General features: G+C 41.5%; 1 protein-coding gene across 1 annotated transcript in view; it reads left to right on the top strand.

The window, feature by feature from the left end:
• The window catches only part of LOC114653429 (EMILIN-2-like), a 96,736-nt gene that overhangs the window by 50,802 nt on the left and 32,195 nt on the right, over window positions 1-13,739 (top strand). Inside the window, exons 3-4 of the mRNA XM_028803763.2 lie at window positions 3,074-3,249; window positions 9,562-11,466. Of these exons, the coding sequence (XP_028659596.1) occupies window positions 3,074-3,249; window positions 9,562-11,466 (2,081 nt within the window). The remainder of the gene's footprint in view (window positions 1-3,073; window positions 3,250-9,561; window positions 11,467-13,739) is intronic.

Genomic DNA, 13,739 nt, shown 5'->3' with positions numbered 1-13,739 from the left:
TAATAAAAGATTATCATTCATTTTGACCAGGGGTTTTACAGTTCCCTTCTCCTGTTTTGAGATTTTATAGGCTTTGGGCCCTTCTCGCCTGTGCAGGCCATGAGCCTGCTTTTTGAGTTAAACGGCCAGGCTTATTTTGTGACAGTGTTTGTCAGGTATGGCAGGAGTTCAGGCCTGAGTTTTCTGAAACTGGCTATCACAGCAATACTGAAAGAATAACAGCTCCACCTGTCCTGAACATGCCATAACTAATAATACAGTTTATTCATTACACTTGGAAAATTTGTTTAGCTTTGCAGATGGACAAATTAACTTTTGCATCCTTTATTCTTATTCTGCAAAACTAATGATTAAACTAGCTTCATTTTTTACTACATCCATAGCATTTTTGATCCTGGCATGGTATGAAACATTTGCAGTGCCAGCAAGCAGAAAAAAATTAATTAGGATATTATTTGTCATAGAATATTTAGCAGTGAGGTGTTCAAGAGTAGAAACCTATAAGTGTCAGGGGAAATAGTTGTGAGGCAAATCTGAATGCTTTGTTAGAACATCCACTATCTCTCTTTCACCTCTTTCCCACTTTACGTTGTTTTTATCTGAACTGCTTTTCCTGTTGCCAAGAAACTTGTACTTTTAATTCTTTTTCCACCAAAAAGATGTCAAACTTCTCCTAGGCTCTGATCAGGACAAGAGACGTGTAACCACCAGTGAAACTACACTCCAGAACAACACTAAAATGGTCAGAGAGGTGGTGAAGTCCTACTCCCAATATGTCCAGTAGGACTGCAGGTTCAATACCTAAGGGTGTCATGCTACAGTTAGCCTTTGCAGAAAATGTACAGGGTTCCATCATATAATGGTTCAAGGATGCTGTAGGTTGGATAATAATGAGGGTCATCTGTGCCTTAAAACTCAAGCCAGATAATAGGCCTGATACATAATGTCAAAAGGAACTGTGCCGCTGATGCCATTTCTTTCTCAGAGTAATTACTACAAAATTTCCCTCCTCTGATTCAGATATCTTCCTCTCATCTTCACTGTTGATGCTTATTCTGTTAGGGTTCGAGAATTGGTTAGTAAACATTCTAAACGATGATAATGTTGCCTGGATTAGAATGAATCCTACTAGGTCTCCTAATGGTAGCTACTGCTGTAAACTCTGTTCTAAGATTTTTCAGGAAAGGAAGACAAAAGGTTTGAGGTAAGGGAGTTATACGCACTACTACGCCACCAGAGAGTGGTAACGTGTTTCTTGTTAAGACATCGTTGAAATCAATTTTTCAGGCAGATTGGTGTTACAGTGGAATTAAGATGTAATTAAGGTGATTTTGGGCTCTGTCTCTTTGCTCATTGGCTACAGGCCAGTACATATGCTTTGTGCTGACAGTATCTTCTTTGGTGGTTCAGGGGTGTTTACTTCAACTGGACAATATTTTGCAGAATTTAGGCAATTAGGGATTGAGCAATGGAAGGCCTGTTCTCTTCAAAATTTGTCTTACTTTGGTTTATTCCCACATGGGTTGTCTGGTAACCCTCCATTTGCTTGAATGGATTAATAGATTGGTGCAGAATTGGCACTCCAGCCACCATAAAAAAACTCACACTAGTTCCAATCCATCTGAACTGGTGTGGTACCGAAGTGTCACCCGTTGCATGGCTGCACTTTCGGGTTCTAATCTGGGATTCTGAGGTGGTTTGTCATGCGGTGGGTGCAGCAATGTGCTAACAGCACACTATCTGAAGTTGGTACCTACCTTGCATTCAACACACTAGGGATACATTCTGATTCCTTTTAGTCCCATACTAGAATGAACATCTTCAGGAAATGAATGAATGCAGCATGGTGACACAATGGTTTACACTGTTGTTTCGAGACCTGGCCTCACTGTATGTGGTCATTGTGCCTGTGTGGGTTTTTCTGTACTCCAGATCCCTCTGTGAATGTAAAACATAAACAGATGTAAGCAGAGTTGGGGTCTCGGCTTGGAATTTTTAATTGCTATAGGGGAAAGGAAAAAACAGCAAAATGAAACAAAGAAAGAAAAGGCTTGTGGTTTTTCAGGAAGAGGGTAACCTGTCTTTAGGGAAGATGAGACTCTGATTGACAGCTTTCTGCTTTTCATGAACTGCGGGTTGATTTGAATTCTGACATCTGGTGATGGAGGCTATTTTATAGAGGTGTAGACATTTAGGTCCAAAGTCTAAGGGTGGAAACGGAAGGCATGTTAGTGACTGTGGCACACCTCTTACCTTCCTTATGTGTCCTTTTAAAGCAATAATATCTTAAGGCACCAATCAGACTCAAGTGTTTGACACACCCATCCAGTATACATGAGGGAGGCCCTGTACTGGATTGGCCTGGCACCCAGTGCGACTTGCTGCTTGTGACGAATGGTATAAAAACTGGCCCAGCATTACAGCATGTTCAAAGAATGTAAGGAGGCTTTTTTCCTTTTTGGATTTTCTGATTAGTTTCTAAAGCAACAGAACAACAAAGACACAACCTGTAGAACTAAACATCAATCAGATGGAACGTGCAACTGTCCCATTCCCAGTGGCTTCATTTAAGGGGGCAGTATAGGAGAGATTATAGCAATTATTGTGATCAGGCTGCTCAGCTCATAGCCACTTAAGGACAGCTACACCCGGGGAAACTGAATGGGGTGCTCAGTGATTTTGAGCCTCCCCAATTGCTTTTCAGGGGGACATTTGTAGTACAAGGAGATGCTAAAAGCAGTAAATACAATAAAAGGAAAAATGTACAGGGTTCACCCACCATAGCATGGTAAGTATCTACATGATTATTAAAATCATTGGCAGAATGAAGTGTGATAAGCCGTCTGCTGCTTTCTGCAGCTTATTTTTGATCTATTGTGGGTGTTTTCTGCCTCATGCGCTGTCCTGTTGACTTTGCTCTTTGTTTCAATTTCTTAATCTCAATGTGTTCCCTTAATGTTTTCAGAGTAAATGAGCTTGAGGTGCTCTATATCTGAAGCTCCAATTGCACTAAGCGAAGTGTTGTTGATGAACAGCAGTCCACTTATGTTAAATTTGTTCATTTCTTTTTCAGATATCGCACCCACATCACACCTATTTACAAAATAGCTTACAAGACGGTGACTGAATTGGAATGGAGATGTTGCCCAGGTTATAAAGGTATCGACTGCTCAGAGAGCAAAGAAGCTCCACCAAGACCAGCAGTCCCTGGCCCACATTCATCTACAACATCAGACGAAGACAAAGAAAGTAAGATGGGGAGTGTATTACTCTGTAAACATGGACAGCCTCCTAGGGATAGGGTGGTGGGAAAAACCATGATGACTGGAGGTCAAATGAATACTAATGTGATGTTTGGCAAACAATGAGTTAACAATGTTGCTGTATAGCAAGTAACACACAAGAAATCTGACAAATGAGAGGAGCTCATTCAGTCCATTAAACCTGTTTGTTTAGCTGATAGCTAACCTGCTCCAACGTCTCATCCAGATACTTCCGTTAGGGTGGTTAATGTGTCTACTTCAACTCCACAGCTTGGTAGCCTGTTCCAGATTCCCGCAATAGTGTGAGTAACAAAGTACTTCCTGGCTTCAGTCGTAGATAGATAGATAGATAGATAGATACTTTATTAATCCCAAGGGGAAATTCACATACTCCAGCAGCAGCATACTGATAAAGAAAATATTAAAGAGTGATAACAATGCAGGTATACAGACAGAAAATATCTTTGTATAATGTTAACGTTTAATCCCCCGGGTGGAATTGAAGAGTCGCATAGTGTGGGGGAGGAATGATCTCCTCCGTCTGTCAGTGGAGCAGGACAGTGACAGCAGTCTGTCGGTGAAGTTGCTCCTCTGTCTGGAGATGATACTGTTTAGTGGATGCAGTGGATTCTCCATGATTGACAGGAGCCTGCTCAGTGCCCGTCGCTCTGCCACAGATGTCAAACTGTCCAGCTCCGTGCCTACAATAGAGCCTGCCTTCCTCACCAGTTTGTCCAGGCGTGAGGTGTCCCTCTTCTTTATGCCCCCTCCCCAGCACACCACCGCATAGAAGATGGCGCTCGCCACAACCGTCTGGTAGAACATCTGTAGTATCTTATTGCAGATGTTGAAGGACGCCAGCCTTCTAAGGAAGTATAACCGGCTCTGTCCTTTCTTACACAGAGCATCAGTATTGGCAGTCCAGTCCAATTTATCATCCAGTTGCACTCCCAGGTATTTATAGGTCTGCACCCTCTGCACACAGTCACCTCTGATGATCACGGGGTCCATGAGGGGCCTGGACCTCCTAAAATCCACCACCAGCTCCTTGGCTTTGCTGGTGTTCAGGTGTAGGTGGTTTGAGTGACACCATTTAACAAAGTCCTTGATGAGGTTCCTATACTCTTCCTCCTACCCACTCCTGATGCAGCCCACGATAGCAGTGTCGTCAGCGAACTTTTGCACGTGGCAGGACTCCAAGTTGTATTGGAAATCCGATGTATACAGGCTGAACAGGACCGGAGAAAATACAGTCCCTTGCGGCGCTCCTGTGTTGCTGACCACAATGTCAGACCTGCAGTTCCCGAGAGGCACATACTGAGGTCTGTCTTTAAGACAGTCCACGATCCATGCCACCAGGTATGAATCTACTCCCATCTCTGTCAGCTTGTCCCTAAGGAGCAGAGGTGGGTGGTGTTGAAGGCACTAGAGAAGTCCAGAAACATAATTCTTGCAGCACCACTGCCTCTGTCCAAGTGGTAGAGGTGGATCCTAAATGCATTTCCTCAACACAATGGTTAGCACTCCTCACTCATGAAGGTAGCATCTTGGGATTGAATCCTGTGCCCAGTCATTGTTCATGTTTAGTTTGCATGTTAATCCATTGTGTTTGTGGCTTTCCTTTCATATCCTTGAAGCATGCAGATTAGGTTAATAGACAACTTTAAATTAGAACTACAGGGCTATGCACATTACGGAGCCCTGCAGTGGACTGGCCTCCTTTTCATGTTTTTTATTCTGTATTGTCACATATACAGCTGGTGTAGACTCCAGGTTTAAGAGCATTGTTTTCATGAGAACTACAATAGTGGCGCTTGTTTAGCTGTTTGGCAATGGCTAGGCATTGATTATCCATTGAACCATTGATTATCACTGTCAACAATATTTAGATGGCTGCTGCTGGTTGTAGTCTTAGTGCTCTCACTTGGAAGTTTTAAAAAGTCAGATTCTTTGTTTTCCTGACTTACCCAAAGAGCGTGACCATTTATAAATGAGAAGCTTCACTGGTGCAGGCTCTCCCTGTGTCTGTGTGCCTCAGTTCTAGAGATAGAGCAAGTGTTTCAAAGAAGACATAACATTCTTTTACTCACTGAATGCTGTTTGGGGTTGTGGGACGGCCACAGTCTATCCCTGCAGGTCACCACAGGGTTCAACCAGCCTCGCACAGCACCAGTTTAGGCTTGCCAGTTAATCTAACTTGCACATCTTTGGGAATGAATACACAGTTCAATGTACAATTGCAATATACAGTTGCAATAAAAAGTGAGTCAACCCTTTGGAATTACCTGAATTTCTGCATTAATTACAAATGAAATATGGTTTAATCTACATCTATGCCACAATTACAGACAAACACAATCTGACCAAACTAATGACACACAAACAGTTGTACTTTTCATGTCTTTTTTGAGCACATTGGTAATCATTGACAGTGCAGGCTGGAAAAAGTAAATGGAACCTTAATTTTAATAACTTGTAGGTCCTGCTTTAGTTTCAACAACCTACACCAAATATTTCATGTAGACTACCACAATATTAAGGATGAATTTTGAACAATTCCTCCTTACAAATCTGTTTCAGTTAATCAATACTGGTTTCTCATGATTGCGCCACCCTGTTGAGGTCATGCCAAAACTTCTCAATCAGGTCAAGGTCAGGACTCAGACTTGGAGGTTCCAAAGCACAACTCTTCTTCTTTTTCAGCCATTTGAGCTGGGGTGCTTTGGGTCATTGTCTTGTTGCATCTCCCATTCAGGCCTTGAGACAGCAAAGCAGGCCCAAACCCTGATGCTTCCTCCACCGTGATTCACAGTTGGGATGAGGTTTTGCTGTTGATGTACAGTGAGGATCTTAGATGAAGATCAGAGCATATTTTATTAGTAATCCATGCAGAAATCCCGAACATTCCAAAGGGTTCACTTGTTTGTCTTGCAGCTGTAAGTACCTGGTAGGTGAAGGATTCAAACCAGGGATGATAGATCATTGGCTGAGCCCCCACCATGTTACCATGACACTCTTTTTCAAAGAAGAGCACTATATTAAATTGAGTTGATTTGAATTCATGAGAAAGAGCAGCATAGTCGCATGTGGCGCCTTCTTCACTAATTCAGAGTCTTGGTGTTAAAGTCTTGGCCATTTGGCGCTTCCATGTTCTCCCTTTGTCTGTGTGAGTTTTCCTTGAGTTGTCTAACATTCTCTGTATTCCAAAACCGTGTGTGTTACATTAATTGGAGATTCTACATTGGGCTTTTAAAGAGGAAGGCCTTGATGAACTGGCAAGGCCTGAATTGTTTATGCTGCAACCCCTCAACTGCAGAGACCCAGGTTCAATTCCTGGCCTGTTCACTCTCTGTGTGGATTGTTCACATTCTCCACATATTTGGGTTTTCTCTGCTGCTTCAATTTCCTACTATATTACCAAATGATACATGTATAAGGTGAATTTTGAACTTTATAACTGAATGTGCAAATATGACTGTATAGGACTTGGGCCTATCTGTGAGATATCCAGCCGTCACATAAAGTGCTTATTTTCTAAATGTTGTTTTGTCGTGACGCTAACTAGGGTTTGTTAAGGTATTTTTAAGACTTTAGTGTCACATTTGTCCTACTGCTCCACTGGCCACAGCAATAGGTCACCCAGTATTATGCATTGTTAAAGGGAACTGTATTTAGTTATTTTATTAATGAGAAACACATCTGGTACAAATGCCGGCACACCATTGTTGTGAAAAATAACTTCAAACCTCAGACTAAAAACAGAAACTGGTTATCTTTTAAATGAAAAAAAGTTCAAGGCAGGACCCAGACCAGGACCTAGACGGTGTTTCATCCGATTGCACAACATACTCACACTCACTCTTTCCCAGCCAGTGTAACCTTGCCAGTCAACTTAACAGTGCATTTTTAAGAGAGGAGACCCAAGTGCTGAGGGAATAGCTTAATGGAGATCCAAGTGCTATGAGCTGGTAGTGCTACTCATAATGTAACAATGCCACAACTGAACACATGATCCATCCATAACTTTATTCATTGTTCAAGCTCACCAGAATCTGGAGGTTATCCCAACAACTCAGACTTAAGAGCAGGATGCCAGGTAATAGCAAGGCATAGTCACACTCATCTACAACCACTAACACCAGGCAGGCCGGTTTAGTAAGTCTATCATGGCCTTCTTACAAAAGTGGGAGAAAACTGGAGTTTTCAGAGGGAACCCACTTGGACACACAGGGAATGGGCAAACTAAATACAGATGGCTACAGGGTTTAGGATTTGAACACCGGACTCTGGAGCTCTTAGGAAGAATCACTAACTACTGCACCTCAATGTTGCCTTAGTCAGAAATCTTAATCTCCAAAAATGGATACCATAGATGAGAGAAACCATAACCTGTAAAGAAAGTCTACCATTTTATCTGTGTCAACCTAATGAAAATAGAGACACTTTTTTGGCATCCTTGCCTGGTACAAAAGTGCCAAAACAGCTTCTTTATCAAAATATTAGGTGCATTAATAATATAAAAAAACATATAAAGATATTTAAAAAGCAGGAGAAAATAAACTATCAAATCAAAAAAATCCCTGGCTGCCACCCTGGGCCTAGATGTACATGTTCTGGACCCTGTCTATCATCCAAAAATCTTGTGATACTTTCATAGACTCCATATCCCATTTACGTTCAAACATCTGACTACCCTGCCAGTTCCGCTTTTGCATCCTACTCATTTGAGAACTTAAAGCTGAAATGGTTAATGGTGGCAAGGGTTTTATATTCCAGTCTGGGAGTAATTCTGGGGCAATCTCCAGAACAGGAAAAAGGCAGAAAGGACTGTGGCTTACCTCTCAGAGAGCCTCCTTGCAGCTCCACATCTCCCTGTTCTCACAACCTCCCATGCACATCTAAAAGACCATGCACTCTTGGTGGCCTGACCTCTCCTGTATCCCATAACAACTGTACCACATAACCACTTTCTACTAACTCCAGCCTTTTTGGGGACATTTTCTCAGCCCACTCCTGGTCCCCGTATCCACCTTCTCGTAAGAAGTCTAAGCTGATATCTTCTGAATTACCTGACCCCAACTTCCTAGAGAAGCATTGCATGCTTGCTCCCAGAATTGCTCCCACCTAGGGCCCTGCAATAGTACCCTCCTTATGTACAGAGCCTACTGCCCCATCTGCTGTCTACCAACACTGGTATGCTTTCCCATGAACATTGTAGATTCTTCTCCCAGATGGGTTTGGCTATGTCACCATTCCATTCTGACCTTTTATGCCACTTTCTCTGTGGCACCACCCTGGCAGACCAGGATCCCATTACAATAGCTTAAAAATGATGAGACTGCATGTTCTGTCAATATGGTGGGAAATGAATTTTTATAGTTTCCCAGAATGGATTATTTATTCATTGCATTTTCTTTTCTCCTTTCATTTATTTCTGGCAAAAGGCGTACATGAACAAACTGGTGCCAATGCTCCATCCATCCATTTTCTAACCATCTTATCCAGTTCAGGATCTCAGGAAGCCAGTGCCTATCCTGGCAGCACTGGCCACATTATGAAAGAAGCCTGAGACAGGGTACACTCAATGCGCCGAAAAAACTTAAATGATGTATGTTTCAATGATTACATTTCTGTATTTCTAAATCAAAGTTTATATTTTAAAAACAGAATTAATAATGGCACACCCTGATCCACCCATATTACGTTTTGCATCTGGACAGATCTTCTTAACGCCCGTGTTGTGGCCTTGATGACTTTGAAGGCTTGGTCAGGTCTCACTGTGTTTACCACCAGACTGCTTACCAGTTTGCTCCCAAATACTGAAGAGCATAACATCATTCCCTTGCCTCACCCTTAGTAGCACGTTTTTCCCAAGCTGCACATCTACCTCCTCCCTTTCTCAGTGTGCCAAACACTGTGGCCTGTTGTGCTTTATTTTAGAGCATCATTGGCATAAAGGACATGCCAATTCACTCAAGCCTCCATCCTTCCATCTTCTTCCTTGAATATTCTTCTAACACAGTCATTATAAATTTTTCACAGAATGCATTTCTGTGAAAAGTAAAATATGAAGTACACTTGTCAGAATCTGTCATGCTTCAGATTGAAAGAATGAAGCCATTTCATTAAGCAGTATCAAAAATTGGCTTCTAATTAATAAACTGTTGAGAATAAAGACTAGCTGCCATAGTTGGTCCTCAGGGCCAAGATTAAGAAATGCTGGTAGTGACTTCAGCAGAACAAATTACAGTAGAATTTGTATATTCTTGTTTTATTTATTTATTTATTTATTTTACAGAGCCCACTTTAAATGTTGAACCCCAGAGCAATCAAGGAGAAAAAATCCATGTCCTTGAGGAAGAGGTACACCGTCTAACACAGACAGTGCTGGACCTGCAGTCTGCCATGACAGGAATTAATGATAACCTAAGAGTAAACATTCAGGAAGATACCAGTAAAATGTTAGTAACACTTCTGAACAATCTGCGAGGTCCAGACAGTGCATTGGGTGGAGAAACAGAAAGCATTAATGTCCAAGGTTTTGGATACGGCAAGGAAAGAGAAGAACTCGATGAGATCCTGACTTCTTTAAATGATGTGAGGGACACCCTGAAGAGCAAAAGCGAAATGCTTGACGATCTAAATGGCAAGGTGAACGGCCATGAGGGTCAACTAAAACATCTGATGGAATCAACTCAAGAAGTGCACAGAACTGTTTCATCCTTCGACATTTACAAAGCTTACATCGACAGCAAATTTGATGCACTGCGTGATGAAATGCTGGAAGGAATTGAGACAAAGATGGGTGATCTGAAGAATTCGTGTGAGTATAAAATTCTTTCTGTTCAACAGCAATGTGAAGACCAGGAGAGCAGCTACAATGGGCTTGTGGAATTGTTAGATGTTAAAGAGGCAGATTTAAAAAAAGAAATAGACGATCTGAAGTCAGAGATGCAAACACTTCATGGGACTCAGAAGGCAAACTGTTGTGCATCAACGCTCCAACCTGGTGAAAATCTGAGTGACTTAAACAAAAAAATTGAAAGAGTAGCTGAAGCCAACCAAGCCCTCAATGCAAGAATGGACAATGAATTAGTGCGCTTTTCAACTCTCCACCTGGAGGACATTTTTGGTGAGCGGCTGGAAGATCTTGAGTCTAGAATTAACGTCACAGAAAAAAATGCGGAAGTGCACTGCATTTACATAGAAGATAAACTTGCCAAATACATTAAGGAAGAGGTTGATGATCTGAGGGAGTTGCTTGACCAACGACTTAAAACTGCAGAAGAGCAGTACAGCAACCTACTGGTTGGAATAAACAATAGCACTGTCAGTGGGCTAGATATTGATATGGCTTTGACATTGCAGAATGAGATGATGTCAAATAAAGACCTCATGAGCAGTGAGATGGAAACGATACAGAGCAGGCTTAATGGACTGGAGACCCTCTGTATGAACGGGTGCAAGTCAAACACGAAAGACATGGTGAATGTCCTGAGAGGCTTCAATCAGAGTTTACATGATCTGCAGTTGAGAAATGAAGCCAATGCTGCCATGATGCAGACACTGGATGACACTGTCCAGAAGGACCTGGGTTTACTTCGGGATAATACTCAGATGGCTCACAATATACAGACTGAGCTCGTCTCCTTGCAAGGGGATGTCAGCATCTTGAGAGGTACCATTGATGACTTAGGAGATGCTATAATTCAATACAGGGAAGATCTATTGCTTATTAACTCTACCTGTGGCCTGAATGAGCAGACCTGCATGGAGAAGTTTGATAAAAAACTGGAAGTCTTAGACAATCGGTTGTCTGATATGCCGATAAATGAGAGTCAGATCAATGATCTGAAAGACAAGCTGAGCCAACTTAGCTCTCAAGTTACAGCAGAGCTCAGTCAGTGCAAAGAAAACACCCAAGGCATGCAAAAGGAGGTGTCAAACGTGGACAATAGGGTGTCTAATGTGGAGAATATGTGCACTAAGCTGGATGGAATATCGGGAAGCTTGCAGCGCATCAAAGAAGGTCTAAACAAACATGTCACAAGTCTGTGGACCTGTGTGCACCAGATCAATGGCACTTTGAGATCCCACAGCAAGGACATTTCAGGAATAAAGGATTCAGTCCTGAAGTTTCAAGCAGAGGTCTCTGGAATCGCTGACAACATTAAGGAGCTCATTGAAAGTCCAAGCGTTTCAGGTACGTCCAGCCTTTAATTGTGAGGTGTTAAGTATGTATCTCACACATTCTGCTGTTATGTGTTTGGGTGTTAGCTTGATGGGTCAAGTTTAGATTTTTGAAGGAAACAAATTCACCTCAAAACTGAAAGTTACACAGGGCTCCAGGTCTCAGCATTGCATAATGCAACTGCCATTACTGGATTCCTGAAGGAGTGAAATTTAGGAGAATCCTTAAGTGCAGACCTTTTAAGCTCCTCATTGCACATGAATGAAATGTGTAACATGTTGCAGAAGGAAGAATCTGACAATGAAACCAGATGTATTAGTGTCTTTATTGTTTTGACATTAGTAGCATTTTTCAAACACATTGTGTGGAGCGGAAGTTCCCAAAAGCAGGGATCACAAATCCCCAGAGCACCCTCTGCCAGCACCCCCTGGAACCCAAAAAGGCTGCCCCATGGAACTAAAGTTCAAAGCATGCCTTAGGGGTGTTCATACTGGTCGCACTGTCCGGGAGTGCTGCCATCTAACGTGTTGGAGGAGCATGTAGCCCTACTACGTTGCCCCCCCTCTCTTTCCATTACACTGTCCTCTCAGTTGGGTATTGTTCCTCAGTCTAACCTTGCTGACACGCCAACATGCCCAATTCTGCACTGGCATCTTCTGCCACCCTGGCTAAGGCAGGGAACACTTGGGATTTAAATTATGAATGTTCACATGTCCAAAATTCAAGAGGTTTTATGAAACTTACTAGCAATTTTTTTGTATAGACCAGGTGACTTATTGTAGCCCATAAAAAAGAAATACAGTTGGCTAATTCCTCGCCTTAATAAAAAGACAAGGGTGTGTGTTCGTCTGTCTGTGCTATGTCTCTGCTATCCAACAGATGGCACATCACAGACACACTTCACTGCAAACATTTACGCTGAATGCATTCATCATAAAGTAACTGCAACACGGATGGAAATCAGCTTCTCCATGATAATAAATGAACAAGTGTCTGTTTGGGGGTGTGTCTGTGTATATGTGTATCCTTCCGATTGCTATGTCTCTGTTTTGTGCCTTTGGGTATCAGATTCATAAAAGAAGTGCGAATGAGATGTGCCATCTGTTGGAATGAGAAATGCAATGCAATTTTATTACTGCATTTCCAACAGGTGGTGCATCACAGATGTTAATGCTGAATATATGTTGATTACTTATATTTCAATCTTAGCTTGTCTGTCTGTGTATATATATATATATATATATATATATATATATATATATATATATATATATATATATATATATATATATATATATATAATAAAGTGATTGATAACACGTCCAGTATCCATGCCCAGACATGATATTGTTCAATGTCCACTAGAGGGTGGCAATGTCTAATGAAGAGAGTAAACAAGAAACACAAAGAAAGATGATTGTAGGGGCTAACATATCCAGTGAACAGAGGTTTGTAAATGAACAATGAAATTGAAACAGATGGATTTACCATTGTACCATTAAACCTGTTTTAATAAACGTGTATTTCACTATGTAAATATATAATATGACTATATAATATGACTGCTTATTCCCTAAAGCTGACAGCACATTACACAACTTCTAGTTGGTGGGGATGTCTGACTTATTGATTGCAGTCGGATCTAGTTGCCTTGAAGACATCAGATTACATGACTAAAAACCTTAGTGGATGAACAGATTGTGAAGTAATGACTTTCCAGCACAGTTCAAAATTTCCTAAGTATTGAAAGCTTGGCACATGTTGACAGACAATTAACTTGGTGCCTGACAGCACCAGCGACTGTACAAATGTCAGTTCTCACACACACACACACACACACACACACACACAGACACGCACAGCCCTATGACTTACGACAGTCGATTTAGTTGTGGCAATTTGTCACAATTAGACCTTCTGATTCCAAATGCAACTGGTGTATGGTCTGAAAGGCCTTTTAAAAATGCTTTTAGTGTCTCTTAGTGTGTTCCAACAGAGATCTCTGATGACGTTTTTTTTTCCCTATAAGATTTGTGAGCAAATAAATTTTATACATTCCTCATCTTCTAGCAGTAATGAATTGAGTTGCCACAGGTGTGTTGTACCTGTACGTCATAATGATTCAAGCATTAGAGTAAGAGGAGCTTGTTTAGAGATGACAATAATATCATATTTACAGGACTCAAATGAAGGAAGTGTTCTGTTTTCAGTAAATAGCAATTAATTTGAAAAAGAAAAATGAAATGTTTGTGGGAGGGAAAAAATGTTTGCCTTGCATATGGGTG

This window comes from Erpetoichthys calabaricus, chromosome 6 (genome assembly GCF_900747795.2).
Source record: "Erpetoichthys calabaricus chromosome 6, fErpCal1.3, whole genome shotgun sequence".
NCBI classification, from domain to species: Eukaryota; Metazoa; Chordata; class Cladistia; order Polypteriformes; family Polypteridae; genus Erpetoichthys; species Erpetoichthys calabaricus.
The sequence above is the reverse complement of the archived record's forward strand: the minus strand, read 5'-3'. Positions and strand labels throughout refer to the sequence as shown.